This window comes from Drosophila takahashii, chromosome 3R (genome assembly GCF_030179915.1).
Source record: "Drosophila takahashii strain IR98-3 E-12201 chromosome 3R, DtakHiC1v2, whole genome shotgun sequence".
Lineage (NCBI taxonomy): Eukaryota > Metazoa > Arthropoda > Insecta > Diptera > Drosophilidae > Drosophila > Drosophila takahashii.
The window spans coordinates 36,522,771-36,544,566 of NC_091681.1; the positions used below are offsets into that span (position 1 = coordinate 36,522,771).

At 43.7% G+C, this 21,796-nt stretch overlaps 4 protein-coding genes across 5 annotated transcripts; 2 read left to right on the plus strand and 2 right to left on the minus strand.

Moving 5' to 3' along the window:
• Positions 1-889: 889 nt before the first annotated feature.
• l(3)mbt (lethal (3) malignant brain tumor) lies at positions 890-8,199 on the minus strand. The gene is made up of 5 exons (XM_017150723.3): positions 7,970-8,199; positions 7,792-7,900; positions 6,112-7,177; positions 3,976-5,520; positions 890-3,162 (listed from the first exon to the last, which is right to left on the minus strand). The coding sequence occupies exons 3-5, from the start codon at positions 6,725-6,727 to the stop codon at positions 1,064-1,066; spliced, it is 4,260 nt and encodes a 1,419-aa protein (XP_017006212.2). The 5' UTR covers positions 6,728-7,177; positions 7,792-7,900; positions 7,970-8,199; the 3' UTR covers positions 890-1,063.
• Positions 8,200-8,630: 431 nt separating this feature from the next.
• On the plus strand, positions 8,631-9,486 carry LOC108063579 (short coiled-coil protein B). The gene is made up of 2 exons (XM_017150718.3): positions 8,631-8,817; positions 8,898-9,486. The coding sequence occupies exons 1-2, from the start codon at positions 8,763-8,765 to the stop codon at positions 9,248-9,250; spliced, it is 408 nt and encodes a 135-aa protein (XP_017006207.2). The 5' UTR covers positions 8,631-8,762; the 3' UTR covers positions 9,251-9,486.
• A 219-nt stretch (positions 9,487-9,705) lies between these two features.
• LOC108063577 (cysteine-rich hydrophobic domain-containing protein 2) lies at positions 9,706-12,114 on the plus strand. The gene is made up of 4 exons (XM_017150717.3): positions 9,706-9,918; positions 10,249-10,628; positions 11,605-11,815; positions 11,878-12,114. The coding sequence occupies exons 2-4, from the start codon at positions 10,501-10,503 to the stop codon at positions 12,043-12,045; spliced, it is 507 nt and encodes a 168-aa protein (XP_017006206.1). The 5' UTR covers positions 9,706-9,918; positions 10,249-10,500; the 3' UTR covers positions 12,046-12,114.
• Positions 12,115-12,480: 366 nt separating this feature from the next.
• mrt (martik) lies at positions 12,481-19,001 on the minus strand. 2 transcript variants are annotated; one of them, XM_017150715.3, is made up of 3 exons: positions 17,660-18,064; positions 15,107-15,963; positions 12,481-14,255 (listed from the first exon to the last, which is right to left on the minus strand). In XM_017150715.3, exons 2-3 carry the CDS (start codon positions 15,936-15,938, stop codon positions 12,769-12,771), a joined length of 2,319 nt encoding a protein of 772 aa, XP_017006204.2. In that variant the 5' UTR covers positions 15,939-15,963; positions 17,660-18,064; the 3' UTR covers positions 12,481-12,768. The 2 variants fall into 2 exon arrangements, with proteins under 2 accessions (XP_017006204.2, XP_017006203.2); XM_017150714.3 differs by lacking the exon at positions 17,660-18,064 and adding an exon at positions 18,885-19,001 and having other exon boundaries at positions 12,482-14,255.
• Between the last annotated feature and the right edge of the window lie 2,795 nt (positions 19,002-21,796).

Sequence of the window (21,796 nt, forward strand, 5' to 3'; positions counted from 1 at the left end):
CTGGGGCACTAGTTCCGTCACCAGCCAGTGCTGAATCACAAAGTTCAGGGCGTAAATCTGTAACTTCATCAGACTGGGTTCCCGGGACAAAATCATTTTAACAAATAGTACGATTTAAAGCATTTTTTCTACATTTCCATAGGTATAAATAAACGCTTTTATACTTTTCCGAAATCTTTAAAAACGTAAGCGCTAGACACATTTAAAAATCGTTGTGGGCGTTAGAGGGGTCGTGCCGCTCGGCTGAAATAAACTTGCGCTGCGTAGGAAGCCCAAGAATATGTGTGGGAAATCTCAACCTTCTAGCTTTTGTAGTTTCCGAGATCTCAGCGTTTATACGGACGGACAGATAGTGACCCTGATCTAGAATATATATACTTTATAGGGTCGGAAACGCTTCCTTCTCCCTGTTACATACTTTTGCACGAATACAATGTACCCTTTTTCTTCTACGAGTAACGGGTATAAAAATGTCATTGTGCCCGCGGGCGTTATGACACCGGTTCGTATGACATTTACCCTCCAATTTTACCCTTCTTCCCTAGAAAATCCTGCCCATAGCCACCCAAATCACCCAGGACAAGTCCTTCCTCAAGTTGAGCGTCCAAGAGCTCATGGCTCTGATGATAATCCTCAAGAAGGAGGCTGTTCTCCCAGATCATGAACTACTGGAGGCCCTGAAAAACTACCAAGAAATAAACAACCTACGCTATGAGAACATGGAGCAGTTCCAGCTGTTCGTGGAGGTCACCCAACTGTTCGACAACGTTCTCTTCGCAGTGGATGGCTCTATGGTCCTTCCCGAAACAGAGGATGTTATTACCCGGGAGATAGGCTCCGATACATCGGTTTACAATAGGGATAACCCATAGTTTTACATATCTAGAGGGATCATTTATTGAATGATAAACGGGAGGGGGAAAACAAACATAATCGATTTCGGATCGGCTTATAGAATAAATATAGATAGACTATAGCATAATATTAATACCCGGAGGCCGTTGCAACAAAATAATCTTACAAATCAATTAACGGAGGCTGGCTGCCTGTGGAATCTAAAGTCCTAGGAAGCGGTGCTCATGGGCATGCGCACTTCCAGCGGCACCATGACCACATCGGCATCGGTATCGCCATCCTCGGCGTCCTCGTCAATCACCAGGCTGCTCGGCTTGACGCTGAGGAAGTCCTCGCTGTCCAGCTCGTCGGAGGAGGAGGAGATCTCCTTTTCAAGCTCCCTTTTGTAGCCATTGCTAAGGGGCTTCTGCTGCTCCTGTTTCTTGGCAGGAAGAGGTTTTGGAGTAGTCCTGCCATTGATTTCCAAACCCGTGGTGTTTGTTTCAAACTTGCAGACCACCGCAATGCGCAGATTGACTATCAAAGAGTAGAGCTTCACGGCCGGGCCCACTTTGAGTTTCAGGTACTTGTCCAACTCGTGCCTTCCCAGCATTAAGAGGGCTCTTCCGTCTATATCCTGGTCTAAAATGGACCTGGCTATATCCGCCGAGTCCAAAGCGCGTTCTATGAACTCGTATACATCCCATTTTGTCCAGTGCAGCGGATTGGTGCGCACTTGGTCCGCATCAAAGGAGCTATTCTGCTGCCACAGGCGATAGTTTTGCAGGAACTGCGGTCCGTAATCCTTGACAAAGGACTTGGCTATGGAGAGGCCACGTTGATCGGGGAGTTGCTCCGCCTGCTCCTTCTTCTGCTTCTTCACAACCTTTTCCTTAGGCGGCGTCGTCGTTTTTCGCTTGGTTTCCGGCTTAACAACTTCGGGTTTGGGTTGGCTAATCTCTGGCTGGATTTCCTCTTTAATGGCTTGTGGCTTCTGCTTCTTTGTCCCCCATCCCCGGCGTATTTGCTCAGGAGCCACGCGAGGAGGCTTCACTGTTTTAGAGCGCCACTGTCGCCAGTTCTCCGGCGCATAAGGGCAGCAATCCCGCAGAGCATGAACATTCAAGTTAAACCTCTTGGCATTCCCATAACCACGACAGCCATCCACATCGCAGGGCATTAAGGGTTTAGTCTGCAAATAACCAGGTGGAGTTTCCAGCTCATGGGAGGTGGCTTCGCACCAGCCAATGGGATGCAGATCGGGACTATCATCCTCCAGCCAAAAGTAGTACTCCGTGGGCCAGCAATCCAGGTGGAGCTGCACCCGATAGCCCTTCCGAGTGACCACAGTGGCGGGTCTGATCAAGCAGGGATTGCGCTGGTCCACCACCTCCAGCTTCATCCTGGCCTGGTACTCCATCGGCTGCCTCGGCGAGAAGAGCTCCTTGGAGGCGGCCATTCCCCCCACCTCCGATATGTAGTCATCCCAATTGAAGGCAGACTTTTGCCGCTCTGGAGGAACTATCAACTGCTGGCGACCCTCGTGCCAGCCGCATGGATGGATGTACGGCGAGCTGACGTGGACCCACAAATCGTAGCAATCGTCCCAGCCATCGAAATGCACGCGAATGCGCTCGTCCAGAATATCCGTAACGGTGGCCACGCAAATCTTTCCCGTATCATTCAGATCCTCCGCCTCCAGATGCATGCCAACGGCAAAACCATTCCTCACTCCCGTTTGCGATTGGAGATTGAGATGCGCAAAGAGCACGCGAGGCGCCGCCTTTCCTCCCGTCTTCACCAGATAGCGACTCCAACTAAAGCGCTCCGAGTTGTAATCCTTGGGAGCCTGCAGCACGCGGGCCGTTTCATCGCACCAGCCGGGCGGAAAGATGTCCTGCGAGTCGGCATTCACCCAAAAGTCGTACATCGAGGAGTAGCCATCGAAGCTGAGCTTCAGCCGATAGCCGCGCACCTCGACGATGCTGCAGACGCAGAAGAGCGAGCAGTTCTCCGGATCGATGGCCTCCAGCTTCATGCCGCGTTCGAAGCAATTGGGGCTGATGGGAAAGGGATTGAGGAAGAGGTGAATGGGCGCCGCCACATCCTTGCCCTTGGTTTTGAGATACTCGCTCCAGCGGAAGGGCTTACGCGACTTCTCCTTCGAGCGCTGCGCCAGCTGCTCTTGGATGGCAGCCAGGGATTTCGATTGGCTCTTCGCCGGAGGAGGAGCTGCCTGCTCCGTGCGACTCAGCTTGCTGTCCTTCTGATTGCTCGGCGGCAGGCGACGCTTCTGGGCGCGACGCACACAGCCCACGGAGCAGTAATCTGTAATAGAATAGAATATTTAATTAATATGATGATTTAATTTAAGCAGGGTTCGGAAATTGACACACATGTTAAAAACATGAAAAATTGTATTTTACAGTGTGAGCTAAATTTTTGACATGTGTGTCAAATACAAAAGTGTTAAAATGTGAAAAATAATTTTTAACACACACAGCTAACTTGTGTTTTTTACACTATGTGTTTTTAACACGACGTGTTTTTTACTCCCTGTGTTTTTAACACAAATGAAAAATACATTTCACTGACATTACGAGTCAAAGGGAAAATGAAAAACCAATACGGTTGGTTAGTTTTAACCATTTCAAAGCTCATATATGCTTTCTTATACTCTAGAAAAGCATGCATTTTTCAGTTCAACATACAATTCTGACACTTAAATGTCAAAAACTCATTGTGTTTAAAACACGTTGTGTAAAAAACACGTCGTGTTAATAACACATCGCGTAAATAACACAAATGATATGTGTGTGTTATATATGAATTCTTATACTCTAGAAAACCGTGCATTTTTCAGTTCGACATACAATTCTGACACTTTAATGTCAAAAACTCATTGTGTTAAAAATACGTTGCGTAAAAAACACGTCGTGTTAATAACACATCGCGTAAATAACACAAATGACATGTAGGTGTTACTTATGTTTCAAACATATGTAGGATACACTTTTTTACACACAAGTCAATATTATAATAATATATAATAACATGTTGATAACAAAAGTTTTTTATAGTGTGTGCTATTTTCCGAACCCTGGATTTAAGCTACTCTCAACCAATCCCTTCATTACTCACGTGGTGCCAGAAAGTCGGCGGCGGGTCCATGGCAGTTGCAACGCTGGCAAAGGTAGAGCAGCGGATGGATGCTTCCCGATGGCCTTCTACCAGGACGATCATACAGAGCCCTCTCGAAATAGGCAGCAGGTCCCTGGCGCGGCGGACAGCGCTCGTTGATCTGCAGCAGGTTGAACTGATTCAGCTCGAAGCGGATGGTGGAGTTCTGCAGGTTGGCCGGCTGCTGGCCGCGCCACTTCAGCATGCCCAGGTTCTGCACCATGCTCTTCTTGAGGGAACTCGACTTGGCGCCGGGCGGAGGGACCGCATCATGGTCGTAGGATCGCTTGCCGTTCTTTATAGGAGGAGTTTCGACCACTTTAGGCGGCGATGCTGTTTCCGAATTGGAGGACGAAGAGGAGGAGGTTTTAGGTGGCGTATGAGGCACCTGTTCATCGCAGCGCAAAGAGCGTTCAAAGTCCTCTTTGGACTGCTTCAAAGATTCTGCTTTAATGATGCTTATGCCAGGCAGTAAACTTAGCTCCTCCTCGATTCTTTTCCCAGGCGCACAGATCTCCTCCACATCGCTGCTGGAGGAACTCCCTCGCGAGGAGATTGTCGTCACGGAGGAATCTTTTCGCACGGGTTTTGGTTTAACATTAGCCGATCTGCTGGTGGTGGAAATGGTTATCCCAGCGGGCAGAATGGGCATCACAATCTCCTTCTGCTTGGGCTGCTCTTTCTGTGGCTCCTTTTGCTCCTCCTCCTCGCTCTCCTCGTCATCTTCTATGGTGATGGTCTCGATGGGCGCACTGGGCTGCTCAATCACATCGATTTCCTTGGCCATTATGGCCACCGAATGGCGTCGCTCGCTGTTGGCGATTGGACAAGAGGGCTTGATGGCCACAAAGGACTTGGAGCGCTGCAGCTTGGGGGATTCCTTGGGAGATTCCACTGGCAGGAGCTCTGGGGATTCTTTGGGAACTAATGGCTGGAGTTTCACGGCTTCCTGGGGCTTTGATGGCTTCTCTTGAGGAGATTCCTTTGGCTCTGGTTTCTCCAACTGAACAGGTTGCTTGATCTCCTTAGGGGTCTCTCCATTGGGGGTTATCTCCACAGGATTAGGAGAGGGTTTGGGCTCAAGTGTGGGCTCCTCCCTAACTGGAGGAGGTGTTGGAATCTTGGGCACCTCCTTCATCACCACCGGTTTGGCCTTAATCAAGCTCATGTGGTTATTGGTGGGCAGTTCCTCCGCCACCACAGGCATGGCTTTAACCGGAACCACAGTCTTTAGCTGGCCAGGATTGCTGCTGTTGCTCTGGGTGATCCTATCGCCACTGCTATTCGGCAGCGTCACCAGTTTCTTCACATGATTAGCCGCCGCCGCCGCTGTCGCCGCCGCCTTGTGGAGCACCAAAGAATTGGGATTGTTCTTCGCCTGGTTGAACTTTAGACGCAGCTTGTCCACCGCCACCTTGCTGAGTATCAATGGAGCACGTGGCTTGAGGGGATTGGCCAGCAAGGAGATTTGCGGCGGAGCCGTCGTACTGGAAATGGGCACAGGTGCTGTAAGATGAGAAATTGAAAGATGAGAGAGAAAAAAGATACAAATTAGCAAGTGACTTTTCTTTAATTAGTCATTCAAAGACGATTCGATCTGAACCCCCTGAATTCCCCCTGGGATCCCAAAATCTTCTCCTCTTATTGCAGCTGCAAAAACCTGATCGTCATCATCGTTTTGTTGTTGTTTTTTTATTTTTGCTACCCCGCCTTTTGCATATTGCTAGTGATAAAACCCCAGCATATAATACAAATTATTTTTAATTATAATTAAAGAACCCTATTTAATTGACTAAAACAACCCAAAATGGCACACGCACACAAACCCTATTAATTTCGGTGTTATGAAATGTGCAGCAGTCGAACAACAACTAAAAACTAAACCCGCAGAGCAATGTGAACAACGAAAGTAAACTATAAAGATTGCCCCGCAAACACACAAATACATGCAAGCACACACATCTATAGAGAATAGCATTCCCCATTTTCCATTTTCCGGATTGTAATGGAACTCGGGTTCCCGAGATCTCTGGGTTTTTGGGGAAAACCCACTTAAAATTCGACTTATGTAACTTGGAAGGGGGAAACCCTACTCACCCGCTTGCAATTTCTGTGGAAGCTCTGTTTTTCCCAGGAGCGTTCCTGATGCTCCTCCAGTTGGTGGTGGAGCCACCAGAGGCGTCATGGTGGCCATGCCATTGCTATGGATTGTCAGGCTGTTTTTGTTCAAAGGAGTTCCGGATCTAATGACCACCGGTTGGGGATTGGATGTATTCCCTCCAAGCAGCGTGGTCTTGCGATTGGGTGCCAGGATGGCCACCAAAGGCTGGCTGGGATTGGGCACTAGTTGGAACATGGGAGCAGCTGCTCCTCCTCCTCCTGCGACAATCGAAGTTCCCCCTGCTCCTGCAGAGCTCTTCAAATTCACAGCCGTCAGTTTGGATTTCATGGGCTGGACGACATTGCTGATGGTGATGTTGCAGGTCTTATTCGATCCCATGGATGCGAGGGGCAGGAAGCGCAGCTCCTCCTTGCGAGGTGGGGCCAGTGTGAGCAGGCTATTAGTGTTTCCACCGACGACGGACGAGGTGGAGACGCCTCCATTGTGGTGACTACCAGTTGCAGTTGCTCCTCCTCCGGCGGACGCAACCGAAATGGACAACTCGCGCTGCAGCTGCTTGGCCTCCGCGGTGGCCATCGAAAGGGGCAGCATTTTCCCGCTTTTCACTCCCCGTCTATCTCTTTATTATTTATTTTCGAAACGGTTAAAGAAGAAACTGAATTTTCTTCCCCTGTTTTCGCGTCTTTACAATTTTTGTACGTTGAGGCGCACAAAAGTTTTTGGCATTTTACACTCTGCACCGGGGTTTAGTATTTTTTTTTTGTGTTCTGTAATCTTGACTTGGGTGTTTTTTGGTTTGTAGGTTTATTTCTAGACCAATTTGTGATTTATATTTTGTTTTTAGCTTATCACCTTTTTAGTTTTTCGAAAGCCCTTTGTTTTTAAAGTTTTCCGTTTAAAGTTATTGTTTTCGCGCGTTTATTGGCACTCATCGTGTGTATTTCCCGTTTTAAATTTATATACCAAGTGTTGGTATTTTTTAATGCGTAATTTGGCGAATTTGTTTTAAATATTTACGGTTATTCTGGGTGGGTTATTTACCTGAAAAGTGTTTTAAAGAGGTTTAATTTAGGTGTTTAAAGGGGATTTGCAAAATGGGCTTCAAACTGTAGTATTCAAGGGTTCCTAACAGGTAGCAGTTACTTTATATACTTTTACTTATATGTTTATAAAAATAACAGATGGTTTTGTTAACCAAAGTCCGAAATATTTTACCTATTTGTATTTATTGACAGATCTGTTTTATTACGTTTCGCTCCCCCCGTTTGAGTTACCCCGCGGCGATTCAGGAATAATCCCGTTACCCGCCTGCGGTCACACTGGATACATATTGAAATTTTGATACCATTTTTAGTTATGCTGCCCCAAGATTTATGTTATCTCAAAAATGACCCGACCCTATTAATAGACCCCATGGGATTTGTGAACCTGCTAATGACATTATAGCTGACCCACGATGAGGAACCACAATCCCATATGACCCTCCAATGTTACGTAGTGACCGAAACCAATGTCACAAGAACATTGTAAAACCTCTTATCTTGGTTCGGTTGAACACGGGCTGGGATTTACGAAGACCTGGAAGCTACAGCTCTAGTTTTTTGATTTTCCAAAAGCCTGCAACTTCTATTCCCAGAATCCAACTGTTGACTTACCCTCACGGTTTTCCGTTTTGCCCGCGGAGCCAAAAAATGTACAGCCGCGGAGGAGGTGGAAACCAGGATAATGGAGGCTACTGAGATGCTGTCCGCTCGCAGGACTCGGCTAGAATGACAGAGCCACGGGTTGTCAGGTCGCGAAAGTCAAATGGTGGGACAGGATATTAACGCTTACCTGAACCGAATGTCGGATTGTTGTTGCGAGGGTGTTAAAACGAGCGACCTCGTAAATTGGTGGGCCAAAACGAATAACCACTGAAGCAGGCGGAAAAACTAAACACAATTTCCACCAAGTTCGGGGACTAAACTCCTTAAATCGGCGCCCGGGGATTTCCACACTCCTTCCAAAACGGAAGCGTTCTGTCCAGCAATATTAGAAACACCAAAAGCATGTGTGTATTTTAATTTCTATGATCGAACGGCTCAGGTGGCAACTCTGCTCCGATTTGCGCCTGGTGTCGGTTATTTTAAAAAGGCGGAAATAAAAGGGCAATAAATGGTTTGCTTTTGGCGTGACTAAAGTCTCTTATGAGAAAGTATTACAGAAGAGCTTAAAATGCTTAAACTATAACCATTACCACTTTTCCTAACCGCTTAAAGTGTCAAACTAAGTTAACAGCAAAAATAGCTGTAAACCTTGGAAAGGCGGTAACCTTTCTCCAACACTTTCAAAGCGAAATGTTTATTTTTAAAACACCTACTCAGATGCTTAGTAATTCCCCTTCTAGTCGAGTTTCTTTTAAATGTTAATTTTTAGATTACAAAATGCAGCTGCTTCTTCTTCTTTTAAACTTCTAATAGATTTGAGCCGCCCTGGTAACGACTGCGCCGCCCTGGTTTCCAGCCAGTGTTGCCTAACTTCGCAGTGGTGGTTTCTTTTTTCGTGTCAATTTGTTTAGAGAAATTTGGCAAAAGTTAATTGAACTCAAGTTTTAAGCTATATCAACGAACTCTAAACACTGCCAGCCATGTCCCTGTTAAACAATGACGACAGCATTCCCAACATGGACGAGGATCCGCAGGGTGAGTGAGATTCAGTGGGTGTGGGTGGAGTCAAAAATGATGATGTTATCAATTGTTATTCCACCAAACATAAAAAACAGTCATGATTCCGGATGACGAACCCCCGACGGCGGGTCGAATGCCCAGTGGCAGGTCCATGGACTCGCTGCGCTCCTCCTTCACCAACCGGAGTTCCACCCCAGATTCCTCGCACAATTCGCTGGAGGCCATGGAAATGGCCCAGGACGACCGGGAGGAGAAGGCCCGCCTCATCACACAGGTCCTGGAGCTGCAGAACACCCTCGATGACCTGTCGCAGCGCGTCGATTCCGTCAAGGAGGAGAATCTCAAGCTGCGCTCCGAGAACCAAGTACTTGGTCAGTACATCGAGAACCTGATGTCCGCCTCCTCGGTGTTCCAGTCCACCAGTCCCAGTGCGGCCAAGAAGAAGTAATCAACCCACTGGAAACTGAAAACCAAAAACCATCTCAAATATGCCTTCTCGTTCACGCTAGAGCTATATATTTTAATCTATAACACTCGAAATTAAGCTATTGCAATGTTGTTTCAGTTGTCCAATCGTCGAATTTGTCTTTGTTTAGGCTTAAGCTTATGGCGCGCTATGTATTTTATACATAAAAGTAATTTATTTATATAGATAATTAATAAATCAATAATACCCCATCGCAATTGAGGGATTTGAAAACGGGGAAAAGGCTGGCAACCCTGGTCGGCCAGCTGTTTGAAGAAGTTCTTAAATAATAAATGCTGCAAACTAAATGGATAGTTTAAGTTAAAGTACTCCATATTTTTTGAACCAAATAAATGTTTATAAATAAATAAGAATACCTTTTATTAATATATGATTTAAAAAATAGGGCTGCCACCTGCCCGCCAGTCTGGCAACCCTTGTCGGCCAGCTGTTCGTCGTGGTCGTGCAACAACAAATTCAGCAGCGAATTTACGTGCTCGGAAAACGTAGAAAGCGTTCAAAAGTCGTAGGCTCCGCTCGGAATTACTAGAAAACTCTCGGAAAACACGGAAAAACTAAGGAAACCCCGCGGGCCAGCACAAAAACCACTTAACCTGAAAGAAAAGTGATTGCGAAATACGCTGCAAGAGGTGCGTGTGTGTGTTATGGTGTCTTAAGTGTGTGTGTGGGGAAAAACAAAACATTTGCGCTGTAGTTGTTGCCCAAGTTGTTTATTTAAGTGGGAAATTCCAGTTTTAGTGGTTAATGGCCACTAAAGAAAAGCAAACACTTCTTTGTATTTGCGGTGGGGTCTTGCAAAGCAACAACAAAAACAGACAGCGGCCAGTGTTGTAAAGCGCCGCCCCCCCGCACACACACAAACAAACGCTGCATTTATTACTTTTTAATATGCACTTTATTTTGAATGCCACCCATCGCCACCCCCCGCCAACCTCCCACCCACGCATTTGCGTCAACAGAGGAAACCAGACGTCATAATCGCCTCTCCGGAGACGTCGAGCATTTTATGGCGGAAGCAGCAGCAGCCGCGTCAATCTGTTAACTGAAAGACAGCAGTTGCAGCTTGAAACGATCATCGAATCCCCAAAAAGCAACATGTTTTGACCTCTCACACACGAAGACGGCGCAGCTGGAGCGCCCTGTTCCCCTTGGTCACCTCGTCATCCGTTCTTAAAGCCCCTCGAATCACACGCACAAAAACACAACAAACCATGTCCTTCTCCGACTTCGACGCCATCTACGAGGATGAGCAGCTGGACGAACTGGAGCACTTCCAGGACCAGACGGTGGCCCCCGTCCAGGAGCCCATCATCATCCGGGGCGCGGGCAACATGACGGTGTAAGTGGTTGGGGGGCCTCCTCCGGATTATTGGGCACAGTAAACAAGCGATAAGACCTATAGATAGGGTAGTTGGAAATGTAACCGCATTCCGAAAGACAGCAGCTTTATCTGCACTCTACACGAGTCAATGGTGAATCATACAACGTGGGGTAAAATAATAGATTTTAAAGTTCTTGGAAAACAAAGATCGTCAAATCTTAATAGTATTCAAAGAATTTTTCCATATAACAAGATATTAAAAAGTTATATATCCAAATGATTATCATAATACTAATATGGGCAATAGATTTATAGAGATATTATTATATTAGAAAACAAAGATTTTGAGAAACAAACATTTTGGAAGACAAAGGTCTTAGAAAACAAAGATCATCATGTTATAATAGTATTGGGAAAAACTTTATATTTCCAAATGATGATAATAATAAAATATTTAATGGTTCCATTTCCATTATATCAAATTTAATTCAATATAATACTTCAATTTTCAAAAGTTTATTATTGTCTTTATAATATTCAAAGATTGTAGACTCCAAGACATTACCAATTAACCTAAACTGATCGAAAAACTAGCATTACCAAATTATATATCCGTTAAAATACTTTAGAAACATAATTGAAAATGGGTTTAAATAAGTTCTCTAAAGAAAATTCAAATATTAAGCTCACCATAATATTAAAATTGATTTATTATAAATGCAATAGTAGCTGTGTGTGTAACAAGTGCTGTTTGTACCTCCATAGCTAAAATGTAGTTCAAGGTTGTAGTCACCTAATTTCCTCATATGTAGGCCCTACTTTGCTATTGATACCACCGCTTGACCCCATTTTTCGGGAAGGTGGCGTTTACACCCAGCTGTCAATTACACCCCGGGTTGCATAAGAGAGATATGTATGAGTCAGGGCAGAATAATTGCACTGCACGCCAATTGCACATACTAATTCCTCTCTTTTTTCCCATGCACATTTACAGATTTGGCCTGAGCAACCGCTTCAATGCGGAGTTCCCCTGCGGTCTGCTGTCCCGCGTGGCTCCCGAGGAGTTCAAGGCGACGGTGGGCAGGATCAATGGAGTGCTGAAGAAATCCCTGCCCGTCAACGTCAAGTGGCTCTTTTGCGGCTGCGTCTGCTGTTGCTGCACCCTCGGCTGTTCCCTCTGGCCCGTCATCTGTCTAAGCAAACGCGTAAGATTAATCTGTCTAGATACAATGTAATCTCAAAGTAATCCCATCTAAATACCTTGCAGACACAACTCACACTGGACAAGCTGTTCGAATGGGAGAACAATCATCTATATCATAAGCTGGGCCTGCACTGGCGACTGCATAAGCAACAATGTGATTCCAATTCCATGATGGAGTATGTTATTTTAATTGAATTTATACCCAAAACGCCCATCTATCGGCCCGACTAAATGGCAGTCAGATGGGCGGTGGTATCGCGGGGTCGTAATGGTAATTGTAAAATAAACACTAGCTGCTAACACTTTGCTTTAGGCGTTTACGGATCGTGCTAATCGGGAGATTAGGACAGGCAGTCGCACAGCATTACCTAGTTTAGTGCACTCGCAGATTGTCATTCTAAGCTAGTACTATTTAATGTTTCGGTTTAAAACTAATTTTTGCAACAAACCCTAGTTAGTAAGTTTGATTTCTCTCGTAACTTTAGGGCGCTCTACTTTTCCTAATTTGTGTTTTTCAAACTAATGCAATATTATTAAATACATTTCTTGATAGGAAATTAAAATTGATTTATAAACGAAGAGTGTTTTTAATACCACACCCAAAAATTGACAAATTTCTTTTGTTTTCGTACAAGGTACTTTATATATTTTGATATATATCATATGGTTACCTAAGTATTTTTGTGGTTTCAATAACTTTACAGCACTTTGGGGCATATAGACGGTCGATGAACAATAAATACATTTTAATTTACTTTAGGCTTCATTTATGTATTAATGCTTAAATATAATCAAGTCTTTTAACAATGCGCGGGTCTGGCTCTAGGAATATAGATATATATATATAGTATATATAGCTTAAGGAATGCGATTGGAATGAATCGGTATTAACAATGGTGTGTTGTCTTTTTGGGGTAATACTTGGAGATGTGTGGTAGGAGGGATTAAGAGGGATTACTCTATAACTTCAACGTTGTTGGAGCCCTCGGACATGGCGAGCGTGGACATTTCCAGGTCGCTCTCATGGCCCATATTCTCTTCATCATCCTCCTCGTCGTCGTCGTCGTCCTCCTCATCATTTTCATCATCATCTTCATCTTCTGGATCTCCCATAGTCTCCTCCACATCATCATCTTCAGCTTCCCCAGCTTCCTCTTCGCTTTCTGGAGTTTTCAACTCCGTTTCCGGCTCGAATGGCATTTGAGTTTCGGGTATAATGGGTTCGGGTTCCATTTTAGCTGCCTCTGAAGCTCCTCCATTGACCAGTTCGTTGGCCGTTTTAAGCAGCGCATCGGTTTGCCTGCGCAGTGCCCGCATAACCATAGAATCCTGCTTCATCTGGAACTCGTGCTCCCGCCGAGCGATCTCCTTTTGCTGCGCGAAGAAGTCCTGCAGCATCTCCTTTTGAACCGAGCGCATGGCGCTGGCCAGTTGGCTGAGCTCCTGGGCGAACAGCTCCTCCTGCCGCTTCTTGCGCTGCTTCGTCTCCTCCTCCCCGCTGCTTGTCTTCTTCTTGGAACTATCCTCACTCTGCTGCTGATTTCCTGGCTGAGATCGGATCATATTGGTGCTGCTGCGCTGCAGCTTCACCGGCACAGGCATGCCCATGATGGGACTCTGGCCCAGGCGACGCTTCCGCGGCTGCTGGAGCTGCTGGTGCTGCAGTGGGGTCAACTGATGGCTGGACATTAAATGGGCCTGCCTGCTGGTGGAGGCTCCCGCCGGTTGTCCAACCAACGGATACTTGGGCGGCGGTCCGCGACTCAGAAGAGCGGCCATCGTGGACGGCGATTGCGGTGGACTGGCCACAGATTGATCAATATCTGGGATCATTCGATCCGGACGCAGGGAATAGCCCGTTTCCCTCATCGGCACCGTCTTCATCCTCATCCCCGTCGACTGGACACTGATGTCCCTGGGCAGACGAAGCCCGCCATTGGGATTCTGCTTGCGCGGCAGCATCAGCTTGCTGTGCGGATGCACAAAGTTAATGCTGCTGGTGCTCTGGAGCGGCAGGGATCGACTCAGCGATTGACTGCCCGGACTGCCCATCTTGGTGAGCGTCGGCGGCGGGCGATCGATCTGCAGGATGCCGTGCGTGGGCCGCCGCAGCTCGTCCTTGGAGGAGGCAAAGGAGGCAACGCGCAGCGGCGGAGGATTAGCAACCGGTGTGGATGAGTAGACACTGCACTCGTCGTCGTCGGTCTCCTCCAGCGCCACTGGCGGCGGCGGCGACGGAGAGGCTGGCGCCGTGGGCGGCGGTGTGTTGGTGGTGTCCATGCCCAGGTCCATGTCGGGTTCGTGCTTCACGGAGACGATGAACGGCAAGTGGGGCACCTCCTCCTGCTCGCCCAGGTCGGCCTGGGAGCTCCCGGCCTCGTAGTCGAAGGCCTCCAGATCGGGTTCCGATACCATATCCGGCTTCTGGGGATTTTCATAGCCTAAAAAGCAGAAGAAACATTTTTATTGGGTTTTTATTATTTTATCAGTTCTGGGAAATTTCGATGAGGAATTCAATAAACCATTAGAACATTTATTCTTCATGATGTCATAACAAATTCTTTGGAAATCTATGAATATCACTTTGTTTTATCGGAGGTAAAAATTGAATATTTAAAATTAAAATTGTATATATTTATTCAAATTATTTAAAAAATTTTAAATGTTGTTTATCTGAGATAAAAATTTTATATTTATAAATTAAAATTGTATATATTTATTTATATATTTAGAAAATTTTAAATGTTGTTTATCGGAGGTGAAAATTTTATACTTACTTATAAATTAAATATTATATTTTTATTCATATTTAGAAAATTTAAACGATTAAGCTTCTGTAGAATTATACGATTAGGTATATATTTTTTTATGACCATTTTTAGGGTCGGTTAAAAGGTTGTTTATATTTTGAAAATTAAAATTGTATATTCCTTTATATTTTTCAAATTTTAAATAACTTGAGTAATCAGTTTATGTCTTTTCCTAGCGATTAAATTAGCCAATTAAATACGAAAAATAAAAAATTTCATTAGGTCAGTTTTAAGAGTTCTTTTAACTTTCTGATATAAATCTTTCAAAAATGTTTATTATTATTACGTATTTTAATCTTATCTTTCTTTCTTATCTTATCTTTTCTACAGCTAATATATCATACTAATTCATAAATAATATGTACATATATTGACTTTTTATGGCCTCAATAATTATAATTAATTACAAATATATTTAAGATGCTACAATATTATTGAATTCCACACGAAATAGTAAGAGACTTTAAACTGACATTACTAACCTGTATCGATTGGCTCCGGTTTGATGGGTCCCAGTCGAAAGCCGAATATGGGATGCTCCACACCCAGGATATCCTCCTTGTTGTCCTCTCCCGCCGTCTTGGAGCTGTCCATGGAGTTGCCGCATTCGCTGAGGCTGCCGTTGATATTTCCGCTACTCCCGCCGTGACTCGAGTCGCTGAGCATTCGGCAGAGGACGCGGTAGACCTCCTCGGGCACCACTTTGGGCACCCCGGTGCCATGTCGCGTCGTGGTGTTGTAGGTGGACTTGAGGAACTTCCATTTGGTCCAGATCTGAATGCTGGACTTCTTGACATAACCCTTGCTGCGCATCACCTCCTCGATCTGCCGGAAGACATGCTCGCTCTTCATATTCCGGTCGTTTAGCTGCTCCAGGGCATTCAGATTCTGCATGATGCTCAGCATCTCCAGCATCTCGGCCCGGCTCCACAGGTTGCGTTCCGGCCGAGAGCTCGAGCTGAGGGACTCGCTCTTCACGGAACTTCCGGCGGAGTAGGGTGGCGACAGATGGGCCTTAATGCGCATGGGCGTCAGCAGTCCGTCCACGTCGCCCACCACCCCGTTGCCCGTTGAGGCTGTGTGCAGTAGGTGGTTGATGTCCTGCCCGCCGCTCGGATGACTCTGGATGCTGTGACCTTGGCTCTGACGCATGTTGTGCTCCACTTTGCTCAGCAGCCGCATCTTCGTGTGGGCGGCCACCGTCGTCGGCGGGGAGGAGGAGGAGGAGGAGCTGCCTCCCGGTGCTCCTGCAGGTCCGTGGCTGCCAGACGACGAGGAGCTATCGTTCAGGCCCAGATAACGTGGCATTAACATGGATGTGGCGTTGGTGGTTCAGCAACTGTTGGGGGAAAAAGCGGGGAGATATTCTAAAATTAGTTTTCAAAATCAATCGTTAAAAACTTTACAAAATATTGAGAAATTATTGACATCCAAAGTCAAAAACAGTTTTGGAAAACTTCAAAATAACTTGAGCTATAGACATTGTCAATCGATTTCAATGGTAATGAACATTATTTAAGATCAATTTTATTTTGATATGCGGCCAGGTAAATTCGACCTGGTCGAAGAGAGTTTTCCATGTAAAAACGATATGGGTTTAACATGCTTTGAAACTTACATGGCCATATCGATTTTACGGAAACATGCTTTTTATACCCTTGCAGAGGGTATTATGATTTCAGTCAGAAGTTTGCAACGCAGTGAAGGAGACGTTTCCGACCCCATAAAGTATATATATTCTTGATCAGCATCACAAGACGAGTCGATCTAGCCATGTCCGTCTGTCCGTCTGTCCGTCCGTCTGTCCATCTGTCCGTCTGTCCGTCTGTCCGTCTGTCTGTTTCTACGCAAACTAGTCTCTCAGTTTTTGAGCTATCGGGACAAAACTTTCGCAAAAGTCTTCTTTCTATTGCAGGTAGTATATATGTCGGAGCCGACCGGATCGGACAACTATATCTTATAGCTCCCATAGGAACAATCGGAAAAAAAAAACTTTAAAAAATTCTAGCTTCCTTGTTTTTTGAAATATTACCTTCTACTTTTGGGGATGTTATTTTTTAAATATTTCTGAATTTCGAATAAATTTTTTAAAAAATCGGACTACTATATCATATAGCTGCCATAGGAACGATCGGAAAATAATGGAAAAGTAATAGGAAATAAATTCAAGCTTCTTTGGTTTTTATTGTATTATCTTCTACTCTAGGATATGACTCTTTTTAAATATTTCCGAATTTCAATTTTAATTTAATCAAAATCGGACGACTATATCATATAGCTGCCATAGGAACGATCGGAAAATTAATGGAAAAGTAATAGGAAATAAATTCTAGCTTCTTTGGTTTTTATTGTATTATCTTCTACTCTAGGATATGACTCTTTTTAAATATTTCCGAATTTCAATTTTAATTTGATCAAAATCGGACTACTATATCATATAGCTGCCATAGGAACGATCGGAAAATTAATGAGAAATATTAGAAAATTGAACATTTTTGCGATTTGTTAATTAATAGGAATGATCTGCAAGGGTATATAAGCTTCGGCTGGCCGAAGCTAGCTTCCTTTCTTGTTTTTGTGTGTAATTATTTTCAATTTTTTACTTAGTAGAATAATTCAAAAATATATATTCTTCCACTAAGCTTATAGATTAGAACGGAAACTTTCTATCTGCAACTTTGCTGTATGCAAGTATCGGTCTTTATTTTTTTAAATGGAAATTTTTAGAGATAAATACGCAGTCAAAGTTCGACAGCTTGAACTTTTTAAAAGATAGTGGTTCCAGAAATGGAATTTGAACTGTATATTAATCTCTGATCCAAAAGTATGCTAAGATTTTCTTTCAAAACTGGCTGTTATATAAGTATTTTAGATGTTCTACTGTAGGCACAAGAATAACAGGTGTTTCACCATAGGAAATCTTCACTGTTTATGACACTAGATAACTTAATGTCACTCTCTTGATTGTTTTAAATACGAATTTAAATTTTTCATTCAGAAAATTAGCTTCCGCTCGCCTTGGATACTCAACCCACCCGATGATATTCACTTGGCAGATTGTGAAAAAATGATGGGCTGTGTGCCAGCAAGAGAAAAAAATCCAGTTTTGGACTTTTTGTGTCAAAAGTGGCAATCGTGGATTCGGTTATCTTTCGGTTTTCGGGTCTCGTCTTCAGAATCCACCACCAACTCGATATCGACTGGCATATACACATTTGCTTGTGTGAAGTTGACGTGTTTCCAACTGTTTAACACATTCCAATTCCAAAACCGAAACCGAAACCCATCACATCACGCTCACCGTCGTCGTTCGAGCAAATGTACACGAAAAGAGCTTACAAATCTAAACCGAAACCGAGGAAATATATATATTTTTATCGATTTTGATTATTTCAAAACGAATAATGGTCGCCAACACTCTCCCGCACACACAGACACACTCGCAAAGTGAAGCGAGGCAAGTGGAACACACTCAATAACAGAACATTTTCGAGATAGTGATTTCCAAATGCAAGTAAACAAGATAGCGTAGGAATACGAATTTTAAGAAGCGTTGATTACGCATCGTACAATTTTTTTGGGAGTTACGCATGGAGAACAAGTAATGAATGAAATGGGGGAAATTCGGGTTGAAACTAGAATTGAATCTCGAAATTTGAGTAATTTTCCAGCGACGTCTCAAGATTTGCACAGTGGGTCGGGGGTTGTTTGAACATGGAATTTCGGAATATTATATCACATATGATATAGATATACAGAACACCTAATTAACCACTAAATTCCGGACTTGCACTCTAACCACGATATTCCCAGGCGGAAATGTAATTGCCAACTTAATTTAAATCGTTTGTGGGCACTGTAATGCAAAAGATACGATAATAAGCTGATAGCGGTGGGGGGAGGGGTGGGGATGGGTTGGCAGGGGGGTTTTTGGAGAGCGAGAGCGTAAACCAATTCTGTTTTGCGCGCTCAGAGAGCTCGGCTCACCCACACACACACTGGCACACAGAGACACTCACGAATTTACGCTTATTATGTGCAGTTGAGAATTTTTCAAGAAAAAGAACGTAACTTTCGACTTTTCCTGAAAAACCGAATAACAACCATTGACAAGTGGCCCGCGGCATTTTTCGCTAATCAGTAATGGCAACTGCCGATATTTTAATGCACATGCCAGTTAGACCAATAAGTTTTAATAATTCGACTTGAACTATTCCATTTCCAAAGCAACACCTTGCACACAGACACACACACACTTACCAGAGAGACAGAGACAGAGAGCGGCGAGAGACCGAAGTGAAATGGGAGAGTTTTCAATTTTTCAACCGCTGAAACTGAGGAACTGAGCCAAACCGTCGCCGTTAACGACGATTTCAATACTAATTTCAAAACTCGAAAAAGCGACGAACGGGCCTACAAAAACCCAACTATATTCGGTTCACCTGGCTGTGTGCGTGTGCGCTTCGGCGTTATGTACATATATTCGTATTCGGAAGGTACAAATAATGGTTAGTTGTTTTTGAGATTGCGAGAGATTGCCGGAGAGACGAGACATTTATTTTTTCGCCTATTATTTTTTTATTTTGCCTTTTCTTCTTTCGCTGCCATTTACGTTTTTATTCCGCTCTTTTTTTAAGAACGGGGTTATTTCGGGGGAATATATAAATTTATGGGTTCGCGCACACACACAAAACCAAATAAAAAAAGCTACAGTTTTAATGTAGTATACACATGTTGAAATCATCGAGTATAATGATTTTTCAAGTTCTGTGAGTGGGGAAGAGCAAATGGAAAGTTTCAGATTATCTTTAATTTGTATGATAAAGATTATCTTTAGTTCATAGGAGATATAATCCGATTCGGAAGCTCGAAACTTTGGACTCTGATGGTTGGGAAAATGTCAATATAAGTTAAATTGACAAACTAACTTTATCTAAATAAAAATCATTAATTCTAGAATTATAGTAATAATGGCATATTTTTTTATTTTCTATAATGAGAAGAAATATCAAATTCCTTCGGTCATAAAGAGATTAAATTTCTGGGCTCACCTTATCGAGGGCTCACTGTAAAACCGATACGCAGTGGTAAACAAGATATTCGTGTGGGTAAATAATGTTTTCGGGAATCCTTGTTACAGGTGAGAAACTACCCCTTTTCGGAACACAATACCCATGTACATCTGTGTATATGGTTGACCTGCTGAATACTTGTTAAATATAAAAGAAGATTCCCATTCAGCCGAGCTTCCTTGAAGTTTTCGGGGTGGCAGATGCTGAGAATGAGTATCTCGTATCGTATCTCAAAAGCCATGTGCTGAAGTCGAAACTAGATTTACAAGTATTGAGCGGGCCGAAAAGAGTAAGCGAGCTGCGGGGAACTTGGAGTTTTTCGAACTCGAAGCCAGAACAGGAAACTTGAACTCCACTTTTATACTCCATGGATAAGCGGCAGAGGCGCTGGGAAAATGCGGTGCGGAAAACCTTCTTTTTTAGCATCTGCATTTATTACGCATTGGAGTTCCCATGGAAAATTCACGATTTATGCGCATTATAAAGTAAATACATAAATAAATCAAGTGCCAGGCAAACACTCGCAATCAATGAAATGTGGATCACAAACACAAGCATTATGTCTTTATCATATCGAACTTTGAATAAATAGTTATAAAGTCTTAAAACACTTATTGCAAAAAGCTGATTTAAAGTTTTCTCTTCACATGTGGAGTCACTATTTCTATTTTGCAGTTTATTGGGTTTTCACTTACTGCGATTTTATTTATAAGAAACCAAACAGAGACAGCTGTTCGTTTTATTTTGTGTTAGTTCAAGCTGTTGTTCTTGAGATTACATAATATTATTGTTTACAAATAAACAAATCCGAAACCGCTTTTAGGACCATTCTTGACAGCGTTTCGAAAACAACACACTTTAAGGCATTTTTCCACTATGCGGTTTTTTCGGTATTTTTGTGTATTTTCGATTGGCAACGCGATAGGCGGACGTGAGGTGTTTCCATTGGCAAACGCGTCTAAAAACAGCTGTTGTGCTATTGTGAAGTAAACAATGGATTTAAATAATTTGTTATTGATAATTGTAATCGCAGAACAGCATTTGAACAGCGTGGAAACATTGCTGCAATGATGAAAGCAACAACATCCCACGTTACGCTGCTTGAGCATTTATTACGGCAGAAAGCAAAAGGATCTGCTGCAGAAGGCGTTGTGGGCCCTTTTCCAGCAGTCGCCTGTCAACGTGTGTCATTTGAATATGGAATGGCCATCTACGGTCTAACCAGGAGGTCGCCTTAATGGACGAATGGCGCACGCGAAGCAAACGTCAAGATCATGGAGACGGGAAAGCCCATGTGGCTGCGCTGCAACGACCAATATTTCGCTTCCGATCTTTTCTAGCCGAGTCATTCCATTGGATAAACGAACTGCTACTGCTCTTTATGCGCTTGGATCATCCTCGGAATTCTGAACTATTGCCAGATCATTTGGCATATGTCATATATCAAATACCAATCTATACGAAATAAAGTTCATGTAAATATCAACAATAAATGGTTTTAATATTTCCCGCTTCTTATCAGCCTCTTATCAGTTTCGGGTCCAGAAAAATGTTCATGCCTGGTTAATACTGCTTAAATATACCACAAATTTCACTTTCCAGCCCTGTAACGCGACAAATTTCCACCCTCCCCTCCTCACCCCTCGCCTACAAGTTTTGTATGGGATTTGGGCGCGTTAAACGGTAAATGGATGCAAACGCGACGCGTCCATAATGAGCAGAGGGCATAACAAATCATATTTTTATCAGGGGGATTCCCTAAACTGTTGAATTGCTGAATTGTTGAATTTTGGTCAGCTGTTAATCAGCTGTTCCATACAAAGTCAACTTTCAGAAATTTCAGCAATTCATCAGCCTCGGGGCTGCTGAAAATTTTGTTGAATTGCTGAAAAGCCAGAGTTGTCACCTTTTTTTAAAAGTCGTGGCAACTCTGTAACATTTTAGTATCACCAGTACGCATTATTTATTTTAAAATCAACTTAGAAAGCATATTTGTGGTTCTTTTTACCTTGCTAACACTTTTAGACAGTAACTAGCAATAATAAATCATGCTTACATGCTTTAAGTTCCGTGAAACTTTTCAACAAATAACAGCTGTTT